Genomic DNA, 16,533 nt, shown 5'->3' with positions numbered 1-16,533 from the left:
CCGTTTTTAAGTGAGGAGAGAGATAGTTTAGAAAATGGGAAGAACACAGGCTTCTTCAGTTTCTTTCTTTCTGAGAGAGAGAGCACAAGCAAGGGGTGCAGCAGAAGGAGAGGGAGAAGCAGGTTCCCTACTGAGCAGGGAACCCAAACTGGGCTCGATCCCAGGACCCCAGGATTATAACCTGAGCCGAAGGCAGAGGCTTAACCATCTGAGCCATCTAGGTCCCTCTCAGCTTCAGGTTCTTTTTTTTTTTTTGCTTCAGGTTCTTAATAGCAAAAGGGATTAGGCTCCAGATGCCACCTACAGTTTTGTAAATAAGTGGAGATAAAATATGATTATAGCAGTCTCAGGTTTTTCAATAATAACTCATTGAAAACAAGTTTCCTCCTTCACAAATGTGAACATAACAATAAAATGTATGATTAAAAAACAACAATAAAACAGTATGCCTGACACACTTGAGAAAGAGTGGGAAAGATAGGAGAGTAGAGTATGAGGAATGATGGAAGTTAGCTTCAGTTAAGTTTCAAAAGAGTCTACTGTATGCTTGAGAGAACCTGGCCCACAGCCTGTCCCCTCTTTTGTAATGAATTTTCCTCTTTGTTACTCACAGTGTTTTACTCAACATAATCTACCAAACTAAGAAGATTAACAATGATAAGAGAGAAAAAAATCCTAAAAATCTTGATTTAGAAAAAGGAAAGATTGTAATGGGAAATTCCCAGTAAGCTGGAAACAACCCTGATTTTGACAATTGAAGATACTGACATGTACTCTGTCTTCCTGTGGTAGACTTCTTTCTCTCTCTTTGTTCTTTCTTTTTCCTTCCTTCCTCCCTCCCTCCCTTCCTCCATTCCTCCCTTCCTTCCTTCCTTCCTTCCTTCCTTCCTTCCTTCCTTCCTTCCTTCCTTCCTTCCTTCCTTCCTTCCTTCCTTCCTTCCTTTCCTCCTTTCAGATTTTATTTACTTATGTATTTATTTAGAGCACACGAGCCTCAAGCAGACTCCCTACTGACCACGAGCCCGTCTCAGGCTTGATTGCTTGATCTCATGCCTGAGCTGAAATCAGGTGTGTGATGCTTAACCAACTGAGCAGGAGGGCAGATTTAAGTGGGCTATTTCATTGTTGAATGGTTAGAGTTTAGGTCCTCTATGTAAACCTTAAGTGAGGAAAAGATGCTTTAGCAAGATTCTAATCTGTGCTTTAGTGGGAAAAGGCCAGGGGAAAAATCCAAATCACCAGAGCTTCAAATACATCATTATTGCTCAGTCTCTCCCCTTGGTCACAGAAAATCTTGAGGGGGCCTGAGGTGTTGGTAATCGTATCAACAGCTCTTACACTGAATAAGTGTATATATCTTCACACTACTGGTTTCTTCTCACCAAGGCAACATACTAATGTAAGGAAAGTTTGGGGGGGCACCTGGGTGGCGCAGTTGGTTAGGCATCTGCCTTTGGCTCAGGTCATGATCCCAGGGTCCTAGGATAGAGCACTGGTTTGGGCACCCTGCTCAGTGGGGAGCCTGCTTCTCCCCCTGCTCCCTGCTCATGATCTCTGTGCCTCTTCTCTCTCTCAGATAAATAAATAAAAATCTTGAAAAAAAAAAAAAAGTTTGGGAGGGAATTTCCTGAAAGCAGGTGGCCTACTTACCTAAACACATGGCTAATTTTTTTTTTTTTACGTTGCCTGGCAGATAAGAGGTAGGCTGTAGAATATTCATATTTGAAGAAAGTCTCTTGACAGTAAGTTAGATCAATCTCTGAGGCACTGAGGCAGCTCCTTGTGGTGACCGGTTGCAGTCTGAGCCCTGCTATTCCTCCCTGACTCTATCCCAAGTGAAGCTGAGCTGTTGGCTCAGTGCGTTAGAGTGCATTCTCTGAGCATGTGCACAGAAGGTAGCCGTGTCCTTGGGTCATGACTGATTGACCCAATGGACCTGGTTCACCAGATACAAGCTTTACCAGTAAAATAGGCTGCCCTGCCTACCTGAAAACTTGGATCCTGGGAGACTCTTGAGGAGGCTACAGCCTCTGTTTAGAACTAGTGTTTCTGGAACTTTCCTCCGGGGCCAACCGTATCTGGGGTATGTGTTATCAAGTCCAGATTCCCAGTCCTATACCTATTAATTGTGATTCAGTATATCTGGTATAGCCATTCCGATGCACAGTGAGGTTTGGGAACTACTAACTTAGAATATTCTCACACGATGGACATACTACAAAAGGTGTTATCTTACCATAGAGATGTTTGCTTACCATTTGTCTCCTGATTTTACAAATCAATTTATTCAATAAATATTTACTGACTGCCTATTCTATGCCAGATACCAAGCAAGGCAGTGGAGCTGTAACAGTAAACAACATTGGCATGATTTTTGTCCTCATGAAATGGAGGGAAACAAGTAAACAAATTAGTAATTATGGTAAGAGCTATGAAGACCCCAACAGGATATTGTAGTAGAGTATAATGGAGGGAGGAGCAGTGAGTATTTAAAATAAAAAGCTAAAAAATAAAAAATAAAATAAAATAAAATAAAATAAAATAAAATAAAATAAAAAGCTGGTTAAGGATGGCCTTCTGAGGAGGTGGCAGTTACATTAAGACCTAACTTAGGGGCACCTGGGTGACTCAGTGGTTGAGCGTTTGCCTTTGGCTCAGGTCGGGATCCCCCGGGGAACCTGCTTCTCCCTCTACCTATGTTTCTGCCTCTCTTTCTTTGTCTCTCATGAGTAAATAAATACAAATCTTAAAAAAAAAAAAAAAAAAAAAAAAAAAAAAACTAACTTAAAGGGAACCAGACATAGGAGGATTTTAGGCAGGATAAAAAAAACTTGTGCCAAGACATTGGGACAGGTTCAACTTTAATCCTATTTTGAGAATAGAAAGAAAGGCCAGAATGGCTGGTGCCTAACAAGCCCAGGGAAGAAAAGAGTGAGATTAGGCAGGTAGACACCAGATGGTGTAGACTTTTGAGGACCAAGGGGGTGGTAATAGATGAAGAGAGAAAGGGAATCAGGCATTTTGTTGGAAATAGGACTGTGGAATTGAAGAGAGGTCTAACATCAGACAAGAATATGGGAGTCATCAGCATGTAGATGAAGAGCCACCTGAATGGGTTATCTTGCCTAGAGAGCAGCTGTAGAGAGAGGGTAGAGAAGGCCTTAGTAAGGAAGACTAGGAGCAGCCAGGACATGAGAGGGTGGGAGGGTAGGAGGAAAACCAGGAGATTATAGGCCTGTGGAAGCCCCAGTAGGAGAATACTCAAAGATGTGTCATTGCATCATTGCTGCCTAGAATACTACAATCTCACACTCTAGCCGCTAGCTTCAAGTCGCTATTAAGGATACCAGATGTAGGGATCCCTGGGTGGCTCAGCGGTTTGGCGCCTGCCTTTGGCCCAGGGCGCGGTCCTGGAGTCCCAGGATTGAGTCCTGCATCGGGCTCCCGGTGTGGAGCCTGCTTCTCCCTCCTCCTGTGTCTCTGCCTCTCTCTCTCTATGTCTATCATAAATAAATAAATAAATCTTAAAAAAAAAAAAAAAAAAAAAAGGATACCAGATGTGACTAGTACAAATTGAAACATGTAAGTGTAAAACAAAATAGGGGTACCTGGGTGGCTCAGCTGGTTAAGCATCTGCTTTTGGCTCAGGTCCTGATCTCAGGGTCTTGGGGTTGAGCCCCGCATGGAGCTCCCTGCTCAGTAGGGGGTCTGCTTCTCTCTCCCTTGCCCCTCCTCCAACTCCTGCTTTCTCTCTCTCTCAAATAAATAAAATCTTTTAAAAATAAGTGTAAAACAAACTGCACTATGGACACCTAAAATGAATTTGATGTTATACAACATATTATATTTCAATTTAAAAAATGCACACCAAATTTCAAAGACAGGACAAAAAACAAGAATGATAAGTATTTCATCAATACTTTTAAATTAAGTAGTGATTATATGTTGAAATGATGAAGTTTGTGATATATTGGGTTAAATGAAGTATACTTTTAAAATTTCACTTGCTTTTTACTTTTGAAAAATATGGCTGCTAGAAATTTTTAATTACACATGTGGCCTGCGTCATATCTGTCTTGCAGAGTTTTGGCAACGTGAAGGTCATTGGCAAACTTGGTAAGAGTAGACTGCCCGAGATCAAGTAATACCTAGCAAATTCTTCATACTCAGATGAGACTGAGTCATCATCTAATACTGTTATGTCTAAAACTAAACAACAAAACTCACCATCAAAAATTCTTCTAGACTTTATGATGAGCACATAAGTGATTTAATAATTTCACTTAAACTGACAATATAATACAGAAGTATTTACATGAAATCCTTTGAAATCAACTCTCAAATGTGGTTTTTCGATCTTTTTTAACCTGTTCCTTTCTTTCCTTTTTTGTCTTCTTTCTTTGTTTCATTTAATTTTTTATTTTTAATTTTAAAAACTTTTTAATTTTATTTATTTATTTATTTATTTATTTATTTATTTATTTATTTGCACATCTGGCCAGGAAACTTCATGGTGTTATGGTCAACTTGCCGCACAACCGTGTTCAAATCTGTCACCAACAGGTTCATTAAAAACCTGGCCTGCTCCGGGATTTGTGCCAGCCTGGTCTGCGTGCCCTTTGACATCATCCTCAGCACCAGTCCTCACTGTTGCTGGTGGATCTACACCATGCTCTTCTGCAAGGTTGTCAAATTTCTGCACAAAGTCTTCTGCTCTGTGACGATCCTCAGCTTCCCTGCCATTGCCTTGGACAGGTAAGATCAGGTAGCCAGGGATTGGACTTCTTTTATTTCAAGTGCATTGAAAAATTAGCATCACAAAGCAAAGGGTGACTAGACAATGCTTTGTGGTCAATAGAGAATGTCTGAAATAGATGCCTCACAAAAGACATGTTGATTGCATGGCAGCCATGGCTAAAATAGGACCTTGAGAAAAGAAGTGGTATTGGGGCGGGGATTACACCATGAGGTTGCTGGGGCAGGCTGGATCCTGGAGTAGCTTCAACTTGGATGGAATTAGTGGTATTTGCATTGCAATTTGTAATAGATTGCTGATCTGATTGATGATTCTGCAATTAGTGCTTTTTGATGTAGGATGAAACATTTTTTTTTTTTTTTTTTAAATTTTATTTATTTATGATAGTCATACAGAGAGAGAGAGAGAGAGAGAGAGGCAGAGACATAGGCAGAGGGAGAAGCAGGCTCCATGCACCAGGAGCCCGACGTGGGATTCGATCCCGGGTCTCCAGGATCGCGCCCTGGGCCAAAGGCAGGCGCCAAACCGCTGCGCCACCCAGGGATCCCAGGATGAAACATTTTTGGAAGAACAAGGAAACAATTCAGTGGTTATTTAACAAATGATTGGACAGCCCAGTTGGACCTGGTAAGATAATACCAGAATTCCTTTGGAGGATTGATTTCCAAGCCTTTATATTTCTCTTCCCATCCTCTTTTAAAGGATGTTCAGTTGGAAATGAATCCTATCTTAGCTGCTACCATCATACATAATTTGATCCAATTTATCGGGGTCAGGAGTAAAGATCTCAGTAATCAGCAGCTTCCTGCCTTCTTTTGTTGTGAGCGTTTAATGAATACAGTTTGAAATAATAATACGTTTTAGAGAATAGAAGTAAATAAGCAAATGAGCTGAGGAGTATTTTGCATCCATGAGTACTTTTGATTTCAAAATTTACAGAGAGGAAAAGTTGCCGAGGGGAAAGTGCTGGCTCTTCTGCCTTTATCCCCATTGATAAATTTAACTGGATTTTAGATGAATTTGGAATTTTAAAACTCTCTATCCATTCAAAACATACTTAATACCTTAATGAACTCAGAGGGCATGGATTGTAGAACCAATCTGTGGAGTGTCACTTCAGCCTCAGGCCTGCAACTCTGAATTTATCAGTTGCCCAGGGTCAGCTGCATGGAGGGATAGAGTCACACAAAGTCCCCAGCATACTAGGAGGAGTTACTGACTTTGGGGTTAAGAGAGGGGAGTCTGGAGCCTCAAGCTGGCTTTAAGCCCTACCCACCCTCTGTTCTTGTGCTGGGTTGCTTAGGGCAAAGTGGCTCAACCTTTCTGAGCCTGTTTCCTCAGCAGTAAGAAAAATTAAATGAATTATTTATGATCTGTGCTTGGATAAGCTGCACCAATATTTGTTTGTCTTTCTCTAGGTTTCCCTTTCAATTGGCACATTTTTCCTTAGATATATTGTCTGCAGTCATTGCACCATCAGATCTTGCTGCGAGCTACTCTAGCTCTTTGGGAGTTTCTCACTAGAAATTCACCATTTACAGGGGCAGGCAAAGCAAGTGACAAAGCCAAGTGTTACTGGCCGGATTGCAGTTCTGTGTCTGCATTCCTGTTCATAGGGGTCAGTAATTCAGCAGATGCAGCTAATACTTTATAGGTATTTAGACTCAGTAGGCAGGACTTTCTGTTTTCTTGGGAGAGAAATCAGAAATCTGGAGTTTTACCATTTATTTTATTTTTATTTTTTATTTATTTATTTTTTAAAGATTTTATTTATTTATTCATGAGAATATACAGAGAGGAGAGAGAGGCAGAGACACAGGCAGAGGGAGAAGCAGGCTCCATGCAGGGAGCCCGACGCGGGACTCGATCCCGGGTCATGCTCTGGGCCGAAGGCGGTGCTAAGCCGCTGAGCCACCCAGGCTGCCCACCGTTTTATTTTTTAAAGATTTTATTTTTATTTTATTTGTTTATTTAAATTATTTATTAATAGAGACAGAGAGGGGCAGAGACATAGGCAGAGGGAGAATTAGGCTTCCCATGGGGAGTGTGATACAGGACTCGATCCCAGGACTCCCGGATCACATTCTGAGCCAAAGGCAGATGTTCAACCACTGAGCCACCCAGGTGCCCCAAGATTTTATTTTTTTAAGCGATGGCTCAAACTCAGAACCCCTAGAACAAGAGTGGCGCACACTGAGCTAGCCAGACACCCCGAATTTTATTGTTTTTAAATGTTGGCAACTAATTTTCATTCAAAAGGATTATATGGATCACTCAAGCCCTTCAACAAGCTCTATGTGATGCCATTTTGTGTGTCTCTTTTGTGCTTGGCAAGAGGCCTTTGAAAATATAGAAAGTGCCATTGCACAGCACTGGACTCTTAACAGTGCAAAGTCATAGTGGAAAATCTAATTACACACTGGGGGATGCCCTAATGCATGTTGTGTTGAACCATTGTGCATTCGTGGCAGGGGTCCTTCTGATGCCCCTTGTGCCACCTGCTTAGTAGTTTTAGTCTTCAGTCTGCATTGTGGACTTTTCTTTCCTGAGAGTTTTTTCCAGCAGTTTTGTGGAGATATTATTTACATATCATAGAATTCACCCATTTTAAGTGTATAAGCCAATGGAGTTTAGTATAATTACAGCATTGTGTGGCCATTACCACAACCAATCTTTTTTTTTTTTTTTTCACAACCAATCTTTAGAACAGTTCCATCACCCTAAAAAGAGACCTCCTGCTCATTTACATTCATTCCCCCTTCCCACTTGCAGACATAGGCAACCACTAATCTACTCTCTTCTCTGTCTGTATATGTTTGCTTTGGGGAGAGGGGGCGGTATTTCATTTTGTGGAATCAAGCAATGTGTTCTTTTATGTCAGGCTTCTTTCACTCAGCTTCATGATTTCTGGATTCATCCGTGCCTGAACATCAGTGTTTCATCCCTTTTTCCCCCAGTTCTGTTGAGATATAATTGATGTATAGTAACATATACATTTAAGGTGTACAGCAAAATGACTGGACTTACATATATTGTGGAAGGATTACTGGAGTAAATTTACTTAACATCCATCGTGTCATGCAGATATGAAAAAAGAAATGAAAAGAAGAAAAAAATGTTTTTTTTCTTGTGATGAGAACTCTTAGGATCTACTCTTAAAATTTTGCTCCATTCTTTTTTATTGCTGAATAATATTCCACTGTATGGATGTACCATATTTTGTTGGCCCACTTACTAGTTGATAGACATTTGGGTTGTTTCCACTTTTTGGCTCTTTATTTATTTATTTTTTTAAGATTTTAGTTATTCATGAGAGACACAGAGAGACAGAATCCTAGGCAGAGGGAGAAGTAGGCTCCCCACGAGGAGCCTGATATGGGACCCAATCACAGGACCCCAGATCACGACCTGAGCCAAAGGCAGACTCAACCACTGAGCCACCCAAGTACCCTCCACTTTTTGGCTCTTGTGAATAGTGGCTGCTATGAATCCTTAAAGATTTTTACAATAGGATGCAACAAGAGTGAGGATGCATTCTTCTGAACTGTTGGTTACTATACCTTGAAGCAGTGCAGTCATCCTCGTGGGTTGTTCTGGGCCCTTTGTCTTAGACAAGAAAAACATGTAAACAATAAGAAATCCTTATTTTCTTTCCAGCCAAAAATCGATTGTATTTTTACTATCATAAAAAAAAAAGTAAATATGCCCTTTAGTTAGAGAAAGAAGGCTAGTAAAAAAAAAATCCCATTTTATTACTTAGGGAAACAAGTTACTGGCAAGTGTAGTGTGGTGTCCATGAAGACAAAGGGAAGACAATTTTTTCTCTCACTTTCTTGAATACTTGTTTCCTGGCTCTGAGTCAGTGAGTTCATTGGGAGGCCACTTCCTGCATCATCTTCTAGAGATATGAATATTAGCAAATGATTTCTAGTAAGCCTGTGTGCTTTTCCAACACACAGTGGAAGTGTGGTTTTGTTACCTGTCAGTTGACCAATGGGAATGTATTTATGCATGGATGCCGCACCTGGGCACTGGATTGAGAAGTTGTGATTAGAAAAGTGCATCTATATTCAGAGAAAAAAAAATCAGGAGCATGCATAACCTCTGCACTTATTTTTCTCTTTTTTCTCCCTCCCAGAAAGAGATCTAGAACACATTTCACCATGCTCCGTCCATTCGTGATCATCCATGGTCATGTTGTGCTTATATTGCATCTCCCTCAGCCTGGAACATTCTCCCTCAGCTTGTTCCCTACCAGACTTCACCCAGTGCCATCTTCTGTTGACATTTTCCCAGGTGCTCCTTTTCCTGTCCCTCCTTTGTGCATACCTCTAGAAGAGCCATCATCTCCTTGGTTATAACTGCTCGTTTGCATGCCTTTTCCCCCACAGAGTTTATAGAGACATTATTGTGTGTCTTTCCATCTTTGTAACGCGGTACCTGGTGCCGTACCTGGCACATTGGTGGTGCTCAGAGATCCTCGTGACAGGAAGGCATGCATATTTCTCTGGCCCCCACGAGCAATGAATGTTAATAGAATTGTAAGGTCGACTCCAGCTTTAGCAACCGTGGAGGTGTATGCTCCCCATAGGTCTGATGGCTAGTGATAGCCCCTTCATGACAGATTTAGCTCGTAGGGTCTGAAGAATTACTCAGTTTCCCTATGTCACTGGTGATATTGAAACCAGGTGCTTTTGGAATTCTGATTACAAAATAATCAAGTGAAAGCTTGAAGGAAGAAATATCTGATCTGATTTTAACAAAAATCTAATCATGCGGGCATTTTAGACTTCTTAATCATGAGGGTTATTAAGTGATTATCATGGGAACAATGGCTATGGAGCAGGCATACTTTTTGTCAGTTGAATTGATTTTGTGCAAGGACAGTCTGTTCTTTACATGGGGTTCTTCTGCCTCGAGCAGCTGTAAATGCTAATGATGTCCATGCATGCACGATTGCATGAGTCTGCTTTAGATATGTGTGTGGACAAACTTCTTTCTACTAGTGGCTTTGAAAACTGAATAAGCTCCTCTAGCCCATGTAAATTTTTTTTTTACAAGTTACCCTTTACCCTTAAATTGGAAAATTGATGTCTTTACAGCAGGTGGAGACATCCTTTATATTGAGGGCACTCCTTGGCATCTAATGCTGGTGGCGATATTTACAAAGTTAGCTATGAAATGAAATTACAAAAAAAAAAAAAGAAATGAAATTACATACTGGTTTTCCTGATAGTCTTGAGAATCCCATATGACAGGGCTCTTCTCTGCTCATTTGAAACGTTACTTTTATGTTTATTTGTTTTTTGGCCTTAGTAATGCTTCTATTGTACAGCAAAGTCTAAGATCTGGCTTCCTAGTTCCCCCAGTGTGATTCCCTCTGTCTTAGAATAAAAGATCTTGACTCATTTTTTCCTCTTCTCTCCTACTTTTGGTAATATAGATTCCCCTGATTTAAACAATATATTCTCCTGTGAAATGAATTTCACTTGTGCATTTTGCAGGTATTACTCCGTCCTTTATCCATTGGAGAGAAAAATATCTGATGCCAGGTCCCGTGAACTGGTGATGTACATCTGGGCCCATGCAGTGGTGGCCAGCATTCCTGTGTTTGCAGTGACGGATGTGGCTGACATCTATGCCATGTCCACCTGCACCGAAGTCTGGAGCAAGTCGTTGGGCCACCTGCTATATGTTCTGATCTACAACATCACTACAGTCATCGTGCCTGTGGCTGTGGTCTTCCTCTTCTTGATACTGATCCGACGGGCCCTGAGTGCTAGTCAGAAGAAGAAGGTCATCATAGCAGCACTTCGGACCCCCCAGAATACCATCTCTATCCCCTATGCCTCCCAGCGGGAGGCAGAGCTGCATGCCACCCTGCTCTCCATGGTGATGGTCTTCATCTTATGTAGTGTGCCCTATGCCACCCTGGTTGTCTATCAGACAGTGCTCAACGTCCCTGACACATCTGTCTTCCTGCTGCTCACTGCCATTTGGCTGCCCAAGGTCTCCCTGTTGGCGAATCCTGTGCTCTTTCTGACTGTGAACAAGTCTGTCCGCAAATGCTTGGTAGGGACATTGGTACAACTGCACCACCGGTACAGTCGCCGTAATGTAGTTAGTGCAGGGAGTGGGGTGGCTGAGGCCAGCCTGGAGCCCAGCATGCGCTCGGGCAGCCAGCTCCTGGAGATGTTCCACATTGGTCAGCAGCAGATCTTTAAGCCCACAGAGGATGAGGAAGAGAGTGAAGCCAAGTACACTGGCTCAGCTGACCTCCAGGCCAAGGAGATACTTGGTACCTGCCCAGAGGGAGGGCAGGGGCCACAGTTTGTACCTCCCACACCACTCCTAGGCACAGTAGACTCTCTATCCCAGGTGGTACCAACAGCCCCTGTGGAACCTGAATCATTGCCTGACAAGTATTCCCTGCAGTTTGGCTTTGGGCCTTTTGAGTTGCCTCCTCAGTGGCTCTCAGAGACCCGAAACAGCAAGAAGCGGCTGCTTCCTCCCTTGGGTAACACCCCAGAGGAGCTTATTCAGACAAAGATGCCCAAGGTAGGCAGGGTGGAGCGGAAGATGAGCAGAAACAATAAAGTGAGCATTTTTCCAAAGGTGGATTCCTAGTAAGGATTGTAAATCCCTGGAAGCAACAGGGAGCTCCCACGCTCCTGCCTTCCCTTCCCTCTGGCTGGCCCTAGGATTTATGTGATCTTATTGCAACTGAGTATGGGTTGACTCCTCCTGTGTGGGCCTGATGCTTTTTGAATGAGAGGGAAATCTATGTAAGATCAAGTGTCCTCTTTATTGAGGGAGTATATATATATATTTATCTCAGTGATCTGTGTCCTTAGTAAAGTTTGCATTCCTCTCTGTGGAGACAAAAGCTGGGCGTGTGGAACAGGTCTTGGAATGGGTACTCCATAGGCATTTTCTGAGGACTCTTTGGTTCCTGGGCCCAGCAGAGAGTACAGGGAGAGAAGAATGTCTCTGAGCTCAAAGGGAGTGCGGGCACTCTAAGGGAAGCCCAAGATAATTATGGAGTGGTGTGGCCACAAAGAAAATAATGCCTGTTCGATTGACTCAAATATGACAAATATTAAAAATGTTTAGTATTGATCTGTATATTCAGGGAAGATAGGGACTTGGCATTTGACACCTTTTCTCTGGGAGGCCTGATTGTATGACTCAGTTTCTCCTGAAGTCCTTCATCTCTTTCACTGGGATATAGATAAAGAATGGCGATTCCACCCCCATTTGACAGACAAGGCAAAAGATGTGCCACGGGGTAAGGGAGGAGAGATAATCCTGACATTCTCTGGATTATCCTGACATTCTCCTGGCATCACTAAAGCCTCAGGAACCTGTGTCTGCAGTGTTGGTTGGGAAACACTACAAGTGCTTTACTATGTCTTTCCCCCTTAAATTGCATATTTTCAACTAATGAGAGAGAGAAGGTAAGAGGTAGAGAAGAAGGAAATGTCCAAACCCTGTAGTCTCTTCTCTTCAACATTGATTTCATGTGAAAGGGGCTATATCAAATCAGTAGGAGTGAAGTATATTGAAAAAAGTATCTTGTGCAAATTTTTGGAATTAAAAGGTAATTTAAAAATGCAGAGTTAGTGTAAACTAGGCCCTCTGGAAACATCGAGCTAAAAATACTTCATTAGGAAAGGTGCTTCTGCCCAAAGGAGGGAAAGATGCCTTCCTTCCGTAGAGGACTCCAGAGCGGGGTGTGGCCAGTCTCATTTTCAGTCTCTTTTTGGACACAAAGGAGGAACAGGACAGGGAGAAAGATGTAACCAGTTTAAAATGCCAAGGCAGGACCCAGCCCCAGTGAGCCCTTCACTTCCTCTCTTCTGGTAAAGTTTTAGCAGGAGTCAGAATGGAAGAGGGAGGAAGACTGTGTTCTTAACAGATTAGCCTCCTGGGTGTGTGTGTGGGGGGGTGCTCTCACAGGCAATTCAAGTCCACTTTAGGGAGGATGCCACCAGGCTAAATTCAAACCGTTGATGACACTTCACTTTTAATGACAGCAAATCAAGTGTCAGCTCCACTCTTCTATCTGGGACATGTTGTACTTGTTAATAGTATGTTGGTGGCAGAGGTGGCAATCCAGTGCCCTGAGCGAGCTTGAATGAAAGTGGGAGTTCTCACCGGCAAACTTCCTTCCGCATCCCAGGGGCAGTGGTCCTCATGGATCACTTCCTTGTCCTTTGGAGGAAGCTCAGACTATGTGTAGGGAGTTTCCTTTTGCTCTTCTCTCCTGGGTGTGGTGTCTTGTGATTCCAGAATATGAGCCCAAGGTCCCTTTCCTGGAAGAGGGAAAGCCTTCCTCTTCGTGTTGTGTCTCCTTGGCAGAATTGTGTGCTCTCGGCACACACAGGGGCCTGCCACCGCCTCTCTCCTGGCCTCCCAGGCCTTCTGTGCATGCCATCTGTAGCACCATGCCCCCTGATAGTTAACTGTGGCCCTTCAAGCTTATCTTTCAAAACCTTCACAATTGTTACAACTTTCCTCCAGGGGAAACATCATCTGTCAGAAAACTGTGTCCACTCTAGAAGAATCTGTCAAATGTAGCCACTTAGGTGTTGTTCTGATAATATCTATGTACATCTTAATACATTCTGGTGAGGCGGAATTTGGTAGTTATTTCTTATGTATGTTTGAAGCAGATGGTTGACTTCTAACAGGTCATTGCCAGGTGTATTTCTATAGTCTTTGAAGAATTCCATTTTAATAAAAAACTGAAAAGCCGTTTCCAAACGCAAAAAAGGTTGCATGAGCTATGGGTTTTTTTTTTGTTGTTGTTTCTTCTGTTCCCTCTCGAGTGAGCATATTCCTGTAAATGCTGAATGTTGATTTAATCAAAATCATAGCAATATCAGGAAGGTAGAGGAGAAGTAGGGGGATGATTGTGCAGGAGAGCATCTACCCTGACAGGATGCAATGCAATGCAATGATGTCCAGAATGGATGATGCAAAACAGAATACACATATTTTGGAATATGGAGATGTGTGACTGTGGCTGAATTATTGCAAGTCCTTGACTGCTTTGTGTGTTTGTTTTAAACCTTTTTGTTATATTTTATTTTTATTTTTTAAAGATTTTTATTTATTCGTGAGACACAGAGAGAGAGGGAAACAGAGACACAGGCAGAGGGAGAAGCAGGCTCCATGCAGGGAGCCTGATGTGGGACTCGATCCAGGGTCTCCAGGATCACACCCCGGACCAAAGGCAGCACTAAACCACTGAGCCACCGGGGCTGCCCTTTTTGTTATATTTTAAAACAATCTACATGTGAGGCACTTGGGTGGCTCAGTCAGTTAAGCATCTGCCTTCAGCTTAGGTCATGACCTGAGGTCCTGGGATCAAGCCCTGCCTTACGCTCCCTTCTCAGCAGAGTCTGCTTCTCCTTTCTCTCTCCCTCTGCCTCCCCCTGTGCCCTTGCTTGTGCTATCTCTCTGTCTCAAATAAATAAAATCTTTTTTTAAAAAAAATAAAATAATCTACATATATAGATAAAAATACAAATCAACTTAAAAACCTGAATTTTGGGACGCCTGGATGGCTTAGCAGTTGAGCATCTGTCTTTGGCTCAGGACGTGATCCCGGGGTCCCGGGATCGAGTCCCACATTGGGCTCCCTGCGAGGAGCCTGCTTCTCCTTCTGCCTATGTCTCTGCCTCTCTCTGTGTCTCTCATGAATAAATAAAAATAAATCTTAAAAAATTTTTTTCTGAATTTTGCAGCACACCATCAGACTAAACAAATGAAAAATAGAAGAAACCATAAGCATCATTAAAAGGAATTGAGAAAATTAGACAATTCAGGCTTTCAGAGTAACTAATGGCTTTCTGCTGATACACTCAAATAATGTCAGTTTACTCAGATAATTCCTTTGGTTCAGCTCTATGAACTGGGCAGTTATAGGCTGTTTTGAATTCTATTTCCCTCCTATCTTTTCTCAGTAACCAAGAAGTAATATTTCTTCTTTCTTTTTTTGTGTGTATTTAATAAAATACCTTTGACAATGATTGCTACTTTTTTTTAAAGATGTTATTTATCTATTTGACAAAGAGAACCAGAGAGCACAAATGAGGGGAACAGCAGAGGGAGTGAGAGAACTCCCCACTGAGCAGGGGCCTGATTTGGGCTTTGATCCCAGGAACTTGGTTAATGACTGAGCCACCCTGGCACCCCTGATTGCTACTTTTTTTTTTTTAAAGATCTTATTTGTTTATTCGTGAGAGACACACAGAGAGAGGCAGAGACATAGGCAGAGGAAGAAGCAGGCTCCCCATGGGGTGCCTGATACTGGACTCGATCCCGGGACTCTGGGATCATACCCAGAGCCAAAGGCAGACACTCAAACACTGAGCCACCCAGGTGCCCCTGATTGCTACTTTTTAGGAGCAAGTTTAAGTAATGCTAGTTTATTTACTTTAGAAATGTAGAACCTAGGCAGCCCTGGTGGTGCAGCGGTTTAGTGCCACCTGCAGCCTGGGGTGTGATCCTGGAGACCCAGGATCGAGTCCCACATCGGGCTCCCTGCATGGAGCCTGCTTCTTCCTCTGCCTGTGTCTCTGCCAATCTCTCTCTCTGTGTGTGTGTCTCTATGAATAAATAAATAAAAAAAAATGTAGAACCCACCTAATATTTTAGATTTATACAAAAATATTAAGTTTAATGAATCCAACTATTCTGGAATTTGTTTGCTTATTTGTAATTTATCTTAAGATAAATATCTAAAGACAATATCTAAAGTGAACACTATATAAGTACATTTGCATTAACTGCTTCAAGACATTAGAATATTATCTAGAACGTCTCAATTAGTTTTAATTTATAATACTCTCTGCCTTAAAGTTTGTTCCCTTGGTAGCATTTGGCTTCTCACTGCCTGCTTTGTATTTGTATATGATGTTTCACTGGAGGATATTAAAGCACAGCCCACAGACTTTCTGTAGGCAATGATATGATCTCTATTCTGCAGCTGGGGAACCAGAGACACAGATGGCCACGTCATTAGTTCTCAGAGATGAAGCAAGTTAGAGACAGAGCTGAAAACAGTACAGAAGGCATTAAGGCCCCATTCTTTCACTGCACCCTCCAAAGTACTGATGATCATTATCATCCACTGTTACCATGATTATTTTTGAATACCCACTTGGCACATGTTATTAAACTGTATTGGGGACTGGATTAAAACCCTTAATGCCTGACAGCTGCTTTTCTCAGTGTTATTCCTCAAATTTCCTTTGGCTCCATGATTTCCCATTTCACCGTAGAGTAATTTGGTGCAGATTAAACGTTAAGAAACTCTTAATGGAAAAAAAAAAAAAAGAAACTCTTAATGGGATGCTAAGTTTGAGATCATTCGGCTGAGAGTATTCACAGACATCGTCTTCTGTCTCATGTTCTCCTTGTTAATTTCTGCACCGAGGTTACCCTTCGTTTAGTTTAAGAGTCATCACCATCAAATACTCTCAGCCATTGGCCACGCTCCCGCAGGGACACTTGATACTAGTTTTCTGCAAGCATCTGAAATGTTTACAAGATTCATTCATTCAGAACACTAAATATTACTGTATTTCATAATGCTATTATAGTCGAGTATAAAGTACTTAAGATATGGTTCCTGCCCTCTAGATGGCCTGGGGGAGAGAAGAAAGCCCTTTTAAGAGATGGAGTAATGCTCACGTGCTAACAAGAAGTGCTGATGGAAAGTGAATTCTGTTTCACTAAGTGTGTGCAACTTCCTCAGCAATTTTCTT

At 42.1% G+C, this 16,533-nt stretch overlaps 1 protein-coding gene across 1 annotated transcript in view; it reads left to right on the top strand.

Moving 5' to 3' along the window:
* The window catches only part of GPR176 (G protein-coupled receptor 176), a 133,405-nt gene extending 117,422 nt beyond the window's left edge, over window positions 1–15,983 (top strand). The window contains exons 2-3 of the mRNA XM_025473232.3: window positions 4,503–4,755; window positions 10,261–15,983. Coding sequence (XP_025329017.3) covers window positions 4,503–4,755; window positions 10,261–11,383 — 1,376 coding nt within the window. The 3' untranslated portion in view covers window positions 11,384–15,983. The remainder of the gene's footprint in view (window positions 1–4,502; window positions 4,756–10,260) is intronic.
* The last annotated feature ends 550 nt before the right edge of the window (window positions 15,984–16,533 follow it).

This window comes from Canis lupus, chromosome 30, assembly GCF_003254725.2.
Source record: "Canis lupus dingo isolate Sandy chromosome 30, ASM325472v2, whole genome shotgun sequence".
In the NCBI taxonomy this organism is placed as follows: domain Eukaryota; kingdom Metazoa; phylum Chordata; class Mammalia; order Carnivora; family Canidae; genus Canis; species Canis lupus.
This window is presented reverse-complemented; position numbering and strand designations above follow the sequence as displayed.